The 12,577-nt window shown below is 48.2% G+C and overlaps 1 protein-coding gene across 1 annotated transcript; it reads left to right on the forward strand.

The window, feature by feature from the left end:
- The first annotated feature begins 172 nt into the window (after positions 1 to 172).
- Positions 173 to 4,793, forward strand: cbr4 (carbonyl reductase 4). The gene is made up of 6 exons (XM_030372161.1): positions 173 to 269; positions 461 to 615; positions 1,189 to 1,309; positions 2,263 to 2,399; positions 3,398 to 3,532; positions 4,181 to 4,793. Exons 2-6 carry the CDS (start codon positions 471 to 473, stop codon positions 4,357 to 4,359), a joined length of 717 nt encoding a protein of 238 aa, XP_030228021.1. The 5' UTR covers positions 173 to 269; positions 461 to 470; the 3' UTR covers positions 4,360 to 4,793.
- Positions 4,794 to 12,577: the final 7,784 nt, after the last annotated feature.

Raw genomic sequence — 12,577 nt, forward strand, 5'->3', positions numbered from 1 at the left:
AGATAATCTAAATAAAGACAAGTAAAAGTCGAAAGGTAGCATCAATAGATCACAATAATAAAGGATTAATAAGATTAACTAAAACTGGTCATATAAAACAATAAGTAATGAGGTGTATGAATACCAGTGGCAGTGGTTCTCTGGAGGTTTATTCTAACGTGTGCGGGCGGCGCTCCCTTGTGGCCGAAGTGTGTAACATTGCATAGGGAAGAAAGATGGCGACCTACACGCAGAGGCACTAGTTTGGAGAACAACACACAACATATCAGGTAGGCTGCTAAGATATAAGCTGTTAAACGTATATGGTAGACGTTTGTGTGTGTGTGTGTGTGTGTGTGTGTGTGTGTGTGTGTGTGTGTGTGTGTGTGTGTGTGTGTGTGTGTGTGTGTGTGTGTGTGTGTGTGTGTGTGTGTGTGTGTGTTTGTGTGTCTCTTCTGATGTGTCCCTGATGTCCTCTAAGTTCCGTTGGGATGTCCCGTCTGGCGGTGGTGACCGGGGGGTCCCGCGGCATCGGGGCCGCCGTGGCCCGGCTCCTGGCCTCCAAGGGGTGCCGGGTGGCGGTGGTCTCCCGCGACCTGGACGCCGCCCGCGCCGCCGTGGCGTCGCTGGAAGGAGGTTCGGTGACCTGATCAATGATAATAATGTTGATAATATATGGAACGGTATTATGGCCTTAAAACTGGTTTACCGAAAGTTAACATATCAAACAATCACCAACCTTGTTTCTAAAGCATTATGTTAAAATGTTGAGGCCAAAAAGTCAGAAAAATAATAATAGGGTTCCTACGTTTTTGGTAGTACCCCTAATAATATGGTTTTCCTTCAAATAATACTGCATATGGATTAATACTGCTGCCACAGTCTAATGCTGAATTCTAATGATAGTGAATATTGCTGAATGATTGTGAATACTACTGAATAATACTTAAAACAACTTTTAAAAGTGAATGAACCTGACTAGTGCATTGACTTATATTGACTAATATTAATGGTGATATTACTGATTTATAGAGCATATCACTGAAATTATTCAGAAGTATACAATCAGGGAATACTATTTAATACTACTGACTAATAGTGAACACTACTGAGTAATAGTGACAGTACACTACTGACTAATAGTGAACACTACAGTACTGAGTAATAGTGAACACTCCAGAGCCCTCCTAAGAGTGACCCTCCCCCCAGACGGCCACGTGGCTCTGAGCTGCGATGTGTCCCAGGAGCTCGAGGTGAAGGCCGCCTTCCAGGAGATCCTCCAATCCTGCGGAAAGATCACGTACCTGGTGAACTCAGCCGGCATCAACAGGTGAGTCCACACACACTGCTGCACACTGCTACACAACTACACACACATACACTACCAGGGGTTTTTCTAGAAAAAATTCACAAGGGGGAAAACATCAATGGCGAGGGCAGGGGTGATTCTAGGGAGTGTGGGGGCCCTAGGCAGAGGATTGTTGAGGGGTGCGGAGCTTTTGAAAATTTGCAAGACAATCCTTGCTTTTCTTCCCCCCGCGGCACGACATTTTAAAAACACTGTAAACGAAGTCACCAAACTCTATATTTTCTTTCTTCTCAGACACTCTCAGATTCACTGAACTGATACATTTGGTTCGGGAGAAGAGATAAAAGCCCGCCTACACTGTAAACTGATTGGTTGACTTACCGATCCAGGCCAATCAGGAGGCGCCTGAGGCTCACGTGCACACTGCCTCATGCACAGTTTCTAGATCCCTCTCTGTTGTGCTGCGCGCTCGCTACACAGATGCGAACGCGGTTAGGAGCACGTCTGTCTCCTGTGCGCGGTCTTGCTCGCTCGCTCTCCATTCCGGGAGATTTTAAGTAATTTAAAATTTTCGACAAGGAGGCGCTGGGTTGAAACAAGGAGGCGCAGCGCCCCTCTTTCCTGGTTTAGATTAACCCCTGCACTACTACACACTGCTGCACCTACACACGCACCTACACACTGCTACACACACCTACACTACTACATACTGCTACACACCTACACACTGCTACACACACCTACACACTATTACACAGACCTACACACTTCTACACACCTACTGACTGCTACACACACCTACACACTGCTACACACACCTACATACTGCTACACACACCTTTTTGAAGCACTATTACAATCCTTGTGTGTGTGTGTGTGTGTGTGTGTGTGTGTGTGTGTGTGTGTGTGTGTGTGTGTGTGTGTGTGTGTGTGTGTGTGTGTGTGTGTGTGTGTGTGTGTGTGTGTGTGTGTAGGGACGGCCTCCTCCTGCGTCAGAGGGCGTCAGACATGCGCCCCCTGCTGGAGGTGAACCTGATGGGCTCCATGCTGACCTGCCGGGCCGCGCTGCCCAGCATGCTGCACTCTCCTGGGGCCGCCGTGCTCAACATAGGTCCTGGAGCTCTGCTCTACCTAGTCCTGTGCACTCTACTGTCTCTACTGCGCTCTACTGTATATATGAACCTTTACTCTACTGTACCTCTACTGTACTGTACCTCTACTGTACCTCTACTGTACTGTACTGTACTGTACTTCACCTCTACTCTACTGTACCTCTACTCTACTGTACTGTACCTCTACTGTACCTCTACTCTACTGTACTGTACCTCTACTGTACTGTACTCTACTGTACTTCACCTCTACTCTACTGTACCTCTACTGTACCTCCACTCTACTGTGCTGTACCTCTACTCTATAGTAACTACTCTACTGTACCTCTACTCTACTGTACCTCTACTCTACTGTACTGTACTTCACCTCTACTCTACTGTACCTCTACTGTACCTCTACTCTACTGTACTGTACCTCTACTGTATCTCTACTGTACCTCTACTCTACTGTACCTCTACTCTACTGTACCTCTACTCTACTGTACCACTACTCTACTCTACTCTACTTCACCTCTACTCTACTGTACCTCTACTGTACTGTACCTCTACTGTATCTCTACTGTACCTCTACTCTACTGTACCTCTACTCTACTGTACTCTACTCTACTGTACCTCTACTCTACCTTACTCTACTCTACTGTACCTCTACTCTACTGTACCTCTACTCTACTGTACCTCTACTCTACTGTATCTCTACTCTACTGTACCTCTACTCTACTGTGCCTCTACTCTACTGTACTCTACTCTACTCTACTGTACCTCTACTGTACCTCTACTCTACTGTGCCTCTACTGTACCTCTACTCTACTCTACTGTACCTCTACTGTACCTCTACTCTACTGTGCCTCTACTCTACTGTACTCTACTCTACTGTACCTCTACTCTACTGTTCCTCTACTGTACCTCTACTCTACTCTACTGTAGCTCTACTCTACTGTACCTCTACTCTACTGTACCTCTACTGTACTCTACTCTTGTTGACCTCCTCTCTCCTGTCCAGGCTCGGTAGTGGGTCTGAAGGGGCGGGCCGGTCAGTGCGTCTACGCGGCCAGTAAGGCGGGACTGGAGGGCTTCACCCGCTCCCTGGCCAAGGAGGTGGGGGCCCGGGGGGTCAGGGTCAACATGCTGCTCCCAGGTACGCCTGTCTGTCCGTCTGTCTGCCTGTCTGCCTGTCTGTCTGCCTGCCTGTCTGTCTGTCTGTCTGTCTGTCTGTCTGTCTGTCTGTCTGTCTGTCTGTCTGTCTGAAGAATAGAATAGAATGTTATGTTATTTAATAACATTTCCGGCTCTTCCACACAGTTGACTTTTATCTCTCCTCCTCTCCTCTCCCCCTCCTCCCCTCCTCCTCCTCCCCTCCCCCTCCTCCCCTCCTCCCCCTCCTACTCCTCCTCCTCCTCCCCTCCTCCTCCTCCTCCTCCCCTCCCCCTCCTCCCCTCCTCCTCCTCCTACTCCTCCTCCTCCTCCCCTCCCCCTCCTCTCCTCCTCTCCTCTCCTCTCCTCTCCTCCTCCACCTCCTCTCCTCCTCTCCTCTCCTCTCCTCTCCTCTCCTCTCCTCTCCTCCTCTCCTCTCCTCCACCTCCTCTCCTCCTCCACCTCCCTCTCCTCCTCCACCTCCTCTCCTCTCCTCCCCCACCTCCCCTCCTCTCCTCTCCTCTCCTCCACCTCCTCTCCTCCTCCACCTCCCTCTCCTCCTCCACCTCCTCTCCTCTCCTCCTCCACCTCCTCTCCTCTCCTCACCTCTCCTCCCCTCCTCTCCTCTCCTCCACCTCCTCTCCTCCACCAGGCTTCATCAGGACCTCCATGACGGAGGCGCTCCAGGCCTCCACCAAGCTCCTCCCCATCCCCCTGGGCCGGGTGGGGGAGGTGGAGGAGGTGGCGCAGGCCGCACTCTTCCTGCTCCTCTCCCCCTACGTCACGGGCCAGGCGCTGCTGGTGGACGGGGGCGTGGGCCTGCACATGTAGGTCGGGACCGGGACCAGGACCGGGAGCCGGACCGGGACCGGGACCAGGAGCAGGACCGGGAGCAGGACCGGGACCAGGACCAGGAGCCGGACCTGGACCGGGACCGGGACCAGGAGCCGGATCGGGAGCCAGACCGGGACCGGGAGCCAGACCGGGACCGGGAGCCGGACCGGGACCGAGACCGGGACCAGGACCGGGAGCCGGACCGGGACCGGGAGCAGGACGGGACCGGGACCAGGACCGGGACCGGGAGCGGGACCGGGACCGGGACCGGGACGGGACCGGGAGCAGGACCGGGGCGGGACACGTAGACCTGATGATGCACTAGGTGGTTTGGTTGCTAAGGGGAGGGGCTGAGCGGGGCTGTTGCTATGTGGCGTTGGGCCGGTCCTGTGATTCTGTTAATAAACAAACTGCTTGTTTACCTCGAACTGTCTGGTTGTCATGGTGACCATTGTTATTTAATTTTTCAAGGAACATTGTTGCACAATTTTTGTGTGAAACAAATACATCTTTAAAACAAGAAAGTGAGTCAGTGGTGTAGCTCCACGCTGTAGTATCAATACTACTGCTGTAGTATCAATACTACTGCTGCAGTCAACATGTATTAGTACTGCTTCTACAGTAAACATGTAGTATCAATACTGGTTGTACAGGAAGTGTGTAGTATTAATACTACTGCTACACTAAACATGTAGTATTAGTGCTGGTACTACGGTAAGTGTAGTATTAGTACTACTGCTACACTAAACATGTAGTATTAATGCTGGTACTACGGTAAGTGTAGTATTAGTACTACTGCTACACTAAACATGTATTAGTGCTGGTACTACGGTAAGTGTAGTATTAGTACTACTGCTACATTAAACATGTAGTATTAGTGCTGGTACTACGGTAAGTGTAGTATTAATACTACTGCTACACTAAACATGTAGTATTAGTGCTGGTACTACGGTAAGTGTGTAGTATTAGTACTACTGCTACATTAAACATATAGTATTAGTACTGGTACTACGGTAAGTGTGTAGTATTAGTACTGGTACTACGGTAAGTGTGTAGTATTAGTACTACTGCTACATTAAACATATAGTATTAGTACTGGTACTACGGTAAGTGTGTAGTATTAGTTTTACTAATACACTAAACATGTAGTATTAGTGCTGGTACTACGGTAAGTGTAGTATTAGTACTACTGCTACACTAAACATATAGTATTAGTGCTGGTACTACGGTAAGTGTGTAGTATTAGTACTACTGCTACACTAAACATGTAGTATTAGTGCTGGTAATACGGTAAGTGTAGTATTAGTACTACTGCTACACTAAACATGTAGTATTAGTACTGGTACTACGGAAAGTGTAGTATTAGTACTACTGCTACACTGAACATGTAGTATTAGTACTGGTACTACGGTAAGTGTGTAGTATTAGTACTGGTACTACGGTAAGTGTGTAGTATTAGTACTGGTACTACGGTAAGTGTGTAGTATTAGTACTGGTACTACGGTAAGTGTAGTATTAGTACTGGTACAACGGTAAGTGTGTAGTATTAGTACTGGTACTACGGTAAGTGTGTAGTATTAGTACTGGTACTACGGTAAGTGTGTAGTATTAGTACTGGTACTACGGTAAGTGTGTAGCATTAGTACTGGTACTACGGTAAGTGTGTTCCTTGGATCTGAACATGTTTGATTATCTGAAACGGGGAGGAGCCAATAGCAGACAAACAGTGAGGCCACGCCTACATCCTGCTCCCACGGCACACCTGTGTGTGTGTGTGTGTGTGTGTGTGTGTGTGTGTGTGTGTGTGTGTGTGTGTGTGTGTGTGAGCGAGCAGGATGGCTGCTGGCTGCGCGGTTAGCCTCTCCTCGCCCGGGGGGGTCCAGGTTCTCGTCTCCATCCTAATATTTGCTGCTTCCTGCGGTGAGTAGAGCCGGAATATGAACCGAGATTAACATGTAGTTAACCTAATGGTTAACATCTAGTTAACCTAATGGTTAACATGGGGGTTAACATGTAGTTAACCTAATGGTTAACATGGGGTTAACATGTAGGTAACCTAATGGTTAACATGGGGTTAACATGTAGTTAACCTAATGGTTAACATGGTGGTTATCATGGGGTTAACATGTAGTTAACCTAATGGTTAATATCTAGTTAACCTAATGTTTAACATGGGGTTAACATGTAGTTAACCTAATGGTTAACATGGTGGTTATCATGGGGTGAACATGTAGTTAACCTAATGGTTAATATGTAGTTAACCTAATGGTTAACATGGGGTTAACATGTAGTTAACCTAATGGTTAACATGGGGGTTAACATGTAGGTAACCTAATGGTTAACATGTAGTTAACCTAATGGTTCAACATGGGGTTAACATGTAGTTAACCTAATGGTTAACACGGGGTTAACATGTAGGTAACCAAATGGTTAACATGGGGTTAACATGTAGTTAACCTAATGGTTAACATGGTGGTTATCATGGGGTTAACATGTAGTTAACCTAATGGTTAATATCTAGTTAACCTAATGGTTAACATGGGGTTTACATGTAGTTAACCTAATAGTTAACATGGGGTTGACATGTAGCTAACCTGATGGTTTACATGTAGTTAACCTAATGGTTAACATGGGGTTAGCATGTAGTTAACCTAATAGTTAACATGGGGTTGACATGTAGCTAACCTGATGGTTTACATGTAGTTAACCTAATGGTTAACATGGGGTTAACATGTAATTAACCTAATGGTTAATATCTAGTTAACCTAATGGTTAACATGGGGTTAACATGTAGTTTACCTAATGGTTAACATGGTGGTTATCATGGGGTGAACATGTAGTTAACCTAATGGTTAATATCTAGTTAACCTAATGGTTAACATGGGGTTAACATGTAGTTAACCTAATGGTTAACATGGGGGTTAACATGTGGGTAAGCTAATGGTTAACATGTAGTTAACCTAATGGTTAACATGGGGTTAACCTAATGGTTAACATGGGGTTAACATGTAGGTAACCTAATGGTTAACATGGGGTTAACATGTAGTTAACCTAATGGTTAACATGGTGGTTATCATGGGGTTAACATGTAGTTAACCTAATGGTTAATATCTAGTTAACCTAATGGTTAACATGGGGTTTACATGTAGTTAACCTAATAGTTAACATGGGGTTGACATGTAGCTAACCTGATGGTTTACATGTAGTTAACCTAATGGTTAACATGGGGTTAACATGTAGTTAACCTAATAGTTAACATGGGGTTGAGATGTAGCTAACCTGATGGTTTACATGTAGTTAACCTAATGGTTAACATGGGGTTAACATGTAGTTAACCTAAAGGTTAACATGGTGGTTATCGTGGGGTTAACAGGTAGTTAACTTAATGGTTAACATCTAGTTAACCTAATGGTTAACATGGGGTTACAATGTAGTTAACCTAATGGTTAACAAGGGGGTTAACATGTCATTAGCATGTAGTTAACCTAATGGTTAAAGTGGGGTTAACATGTAGTTAAGCTAATGGTTAACATGTAGTTAACCTAATGGTTAACATGGAGGTTAACATGGGGTTAACATTTAGTTAACTTAATGGTTAACATGGGGGTTAACATGTAGCTAACCTCATGGTTAACTTGGGGTTGACATGTAGTTAACCTAATGGTTAACATTGGAGTTAACATGTAATTAACATTTAGTTAACCTAATGGTTAACATGGGGTTAACATGTAGTTAACCTAATAGTTAACATGGGGTTGACATGTAGCTAACCTGATGGTTAACATGGGGTTAACATGTAGTTAGGCTTGTCGTTAACATGTAGTTAATATGAAGCTAACCTCACAGTTAACATTTGGTTAACATGTAGTTAACATGTTATTCTTGTAGCTAGCCTGTTGTTAACCTTGTAATTAACACGTAGTTAACTAGTTAAGCTTGTAACATGTAGTTAACATGTTTTAACCTTGTAATTAACGCGTAGTTAACTAGTTAAGCTTGTAGTAAAAATGTAAACACTTGTTAAACTTGTAACTGTTATAAATTTAAGTTCAACCTGTTAACATGTAGTTAACATGACGCTATACTCAGAGTTAACGTTTTGTTAACATGTAGTTAACATGTTAATCATGTGGTAAACATGGAGGGACTTGGTAATGATGAGGATGGAGACAGACACATCCGTCTCAGGGGGCGGGACTACCGGACCTCTAGCCCCACATCCGTCTCAGGGGGCGGGACTACCGGACCTCTAGCCCCACATCCGTCTCAGGGGGCGGTACTACCGGACCTCTAGCCCCACATCCGTCTCAGGGGGCGGGACTACCGGACCTCTAGCCCCACATCCGTCTCAGGGGGCGGGACTACCGGACCCCTAGCTTGACGTAGGTTAGGGTACATGTGGGTGCGGACTGGAGTCTGAAGCCGGGTTCACTACGTCGCTCTTCCCTTCCTGTCACCACCTTCATCCTCTGCTATGTCTGCTCCTCCTCCCTCCCTTCTCTCCCCTCTCTCCTCCCCTCTCTCCTCCCCTCTCTCCTTACCTCTCCCCTCCCTCCTCTCTCCTCCCTCCTCTCATCTCCTCCCCTCTCTCCTCCCCCCTCCCCTCCCCCCTCCCTCCTCCCTCCTCCCCCCTCCCTCCTCCGTCCTCTCCTCCCTCCCCCCTCCCTCCTCCCCCCTCCCTCCTCTCTCCTTAACTCTCTCCTCCCTCCCTCCTCCTCTCTCCTCTTTCCCCCCTCCCTCCCCCCTCCCTCCCCTCTCCTCTCCCTCTCTCCTCCCCTCCCTCCTCCCTCCCCCCTCCTCCCCTCTCTCCTCCCCTCCCTCCTCCCTCCTCCCTCCTCCCCCCTCCCTCCTCCCTCTCCTCTCCTCTCCTCCCCTCTCTCTGCCATTCTTCAGACACCAGCTTGGTCTCCGTGACAACCCGGACCACCACCGCCTCCGTCAAGGGGGTCCCCCTCCTTCTGAACGTCTCCTCCACCCTCCCCCCCTCTCCTCCGCCCGCCTCCACCCTCCCCCCCTCTCCTCCACCCGCCTCCACCCTCCCCCCCTCTCCTCCCCCCGCCTCCACCCTCCCCCCCTCTCCTCCCCCCGCCTCCACCCTCCCCCCCTCTCCTAACATCTCAGACGCCTCCAGCTCTCCCCCAACATCTGAGACCACCAGCACCTCCAACACCGCCCTGAACACCACCCTGAACACCGCCCTGAACACCGCCCTGAACACCACCCGACAAACCACCTCCAACACCACCGGTGGGTGTTTCAAGTGATTTCCCATCCATGTCGCGGGCGTAATAAGTATTCATCACTTTAGGACGTATGAGACCACCTTCTGACTACGACACGCCTAGAAAACACCATGCATCAATGACATCACCGGACGAACTAGGACATCACCATGCTAACTATGGCATCACCAACTTCTCCTCCTGTCCTCCTCCTCCTCCTCCTCCTGTCCTCCTCCTCCTCCTCCTCCTCCTCCTCCTCCTCCTCCTCCTCCTCCTCCTCCTCCTCCTCCTCCTGTCCTCCTCCTCCTCCTCCTCCTCCTGTCCCCCTCCTCCTCCTCCTGTCCTCCTCCTCCTCCTCCTCCTGTCCTCCTCCTGTCCTCCTCCTCCTCCTCCTCCTCCTCCTCCTGTCCTCCTCCTCCTCCTCCCCAGCAGTGCCCTCGGGGGTGGAGGTGCTGGAGGAGGACGGAGGCGGCTTGCTGGGTGCGGGCCTGGTGGCTCTCCTCTCCATGCTGTCGGTCGTGGCCGTGCTGTTGGTGCTGGTGGCGCTGAGCCGTACTCTGGGCTTCCTGACACCCCCGTTTGAGCGGCTGGACGACGTGCCGCTGGTAGGAGAGCCTCGCCTCACCCCCCCGCTGGGCAGCACACTGAGGCCCCACCCCCCTGCTGGGCACCACACTGAGGCCCCACCCCCCTGCTGGGCACCACACTGAGGCCCCACCCCCCCGGGGGGGTGGGGCCTCAGTGTGGTGCCCAGTGTGGTGCCCAGCAGGGGGGTGAGCACCACACTCAGGCCTCAACCCCCCGCCCCTCAGGGCCTGAACAGACGCTTTGATCCAGAGCGACTCACAATAAGTCCATTAGTGGAGAAACAACCACATCTCTCTGTGGGTACAGTAAGGATGTGCATAGAACCAGGTGCCAGGCACTAACCATCACTAGGTTAACCCACTGCCCGTATACAACAGAGACAGCTAGGGTAAGACGCTACACGATGCTAAGTGCCAGGACGTACAACATACAGTAAGTGCGTGCATTAAGTGCCATGGATGCTATGATTGGGTTATGATGAATTGTAGTTAATGTCGTCATGTGACAGGATGAGCTGGGGTTTAACAGCTAGCTCCGCAGCAGGGAGGTTGAAGTAGCACATAAAGATAAATGATGAAGGCTACAGAATGATGAATGAATAAGGATCATAATAGTAGTCAGAATCACAGCATATTTAAGGGGGAATTTCTTCACAAAGGGATGCATCTTGTATTGTGTTTTAACTCATATCATTTTTATGTTTTTTTTCAGGAGAGCCCGAATGAAGAATCACCGTTTGCACATAAATATTAAAGAAATGCATTTTTCATACTCATGTTAATATAAAGTTTATATTCATGTAAAATGAAGTTCATATTTATGTTAACTTAATTTAAAGTTCATATTGATGTCAATATGAAGTTCATATTCATGTTCATATAGAGTTCATAATCATGCTAATATAAAGTTAATATTAATGTTATTATAAAGAATATGAAGTTCATATTCATAGAAAGGGAAATTTGTGATGAAACTTCAATCGCATGCTTCATTTGCTACACAACTCAAGATACAAGGTTCCCTGACTTATTTGTTTAATTAATTCATGTCCATTCATGCACCATAATTTATCTTTAAAAGTTAATTAATTTTCATAAATTCAATTGAAACTCAGGAAACCTTTGCAGGTATTTTGAGGTAATTAGCTGATTAGAGTGTGACTTCTTGAGTCTCCAATATTGAACTGCTTCACAATATTCTTATGGTGTTCGGGGTTTTCACGAGCTGTAAGCCATAATCATCAAGATTAATACAAATAAAGGCTTGAAATGTTTCACTTTGGTTGTAATGAATCTATATTATAAATTAGTTCCACTTTTTAAATTGAATATTGGAATTAAGTCCATTTGCTCCGCACCGATGTGCTCCGATGATGCCGCCTCACCCCTCCACCCGCCCGCTGCAGACCGAGCGATCCTCCGCGCTCCTCCGGTCCCTGGAGAAGCACCGGAGGAGGGCGGGGGTCCGCGAGACGTCCCTGCCCCCCAGGCGCGTGCCGTGATTGACCGCCTACCCAAGCTGCAGAAGTGTATTACCTGCAGTGTTTACATCCATAAACTCTTCCTGGCACGTGACAGTCGAAGTCACTACCATGTGTGTGCGTGTGTGTGTGTCTAATAAACATTGTGTGTGTGTGTGTGTGTGTGTGTGTGTGTGTGTGTGTGTGTGTGTGTGTGTGTGTGTGTGTGTGTGTGTGTGTGTGTGTGTGTGTGTGTGTGTGTGAGAGAGAGACATTGTGTACATGTCTGTGTATGCGTGTGTGTCTGTGCGCGTGCATGTGTGTGTGTGTGTGTGTGTGTGCACCTGCGCGTGGAGAGTTTGAAGTCTAACATGAAGCCATAAAACACAACGCAATAAATGTCTCTGCTCGGAGGCCAAGACGTCTGTGCTGTCAGACGTCCGGAGCGGAACGCGTCCCTGGAGAACCCGACCGACAGAGTGAGTACCTCAGCTCGGAGATTGAAGTATCGCCTTGTGTTAAAGTCCTTCACATTCCCCAATAACCAATGATCAATTCCCTCCGAGATCGATCTCCACTCCAGAGCTGCTGGAAGGGTTCTGGAGACGCGGAACTTGTCCGTGGACTTCAGCCTGAGTTGGGTTGTTCAGCTCAGGTCGCGGCACCTCAGTAGGCTCCGCTGGCGCCGAGGGTCAGGGGGTCCACAGGTTAAACCGTAGAACGCGCCTGGAAACCGCGAGGGGTCCGGGAGGAACACTGACCGAATCCTCTCATTGCGTCCGTGACACCGTAACAGTTATAATTCCGCTACACTGTAATAATGTACAAAGCGTCGGAAGATGGAAGGTATTTAAATGTCCACCAGATGGCGCGCATGTGCAGATATCGGATCAAGTTATCGCTCATTAAACCGCTCGGATGGGTTGAACCAGGCAGCAACTCTAGT

Source organism: Gadus morhua, chromosome 12 (genome assembly GCF_902167405.1).
Source record: "Gadus morhua chromosome 12, gadMor3.0, whole genome shotgun sequence".
Lineage (NCBI taxonomy): Eukaryota > Metazoa > Chordata > Actinopteri > Gadiformes > Gadidae > Gadus > Gadus morhua.

Coding starts and splice junctions, on each gene's coding strand:
- cbr4 (XM_030372161.1), top strand. CDS start 471: ATGTCCCGTCTGGCGGTGGTGACCGGGGGGTCCCGCGGCATCGGGGCC. Junction 1,310..2,262: donor AACTCAGCCGGCATCAACAG/GTGAGTCCACAC, acceptor GTGTGTGTGTAG/GGACGGCCTCCTCCTGCGTC. Junction 2,400..3,397: donor GGCCGCCGTGCTCAACATAG/GTCCTGGAGCTC, acceptor TCTCCTGTCCAG/GCTCGGTAGTGGGTCTGAAG.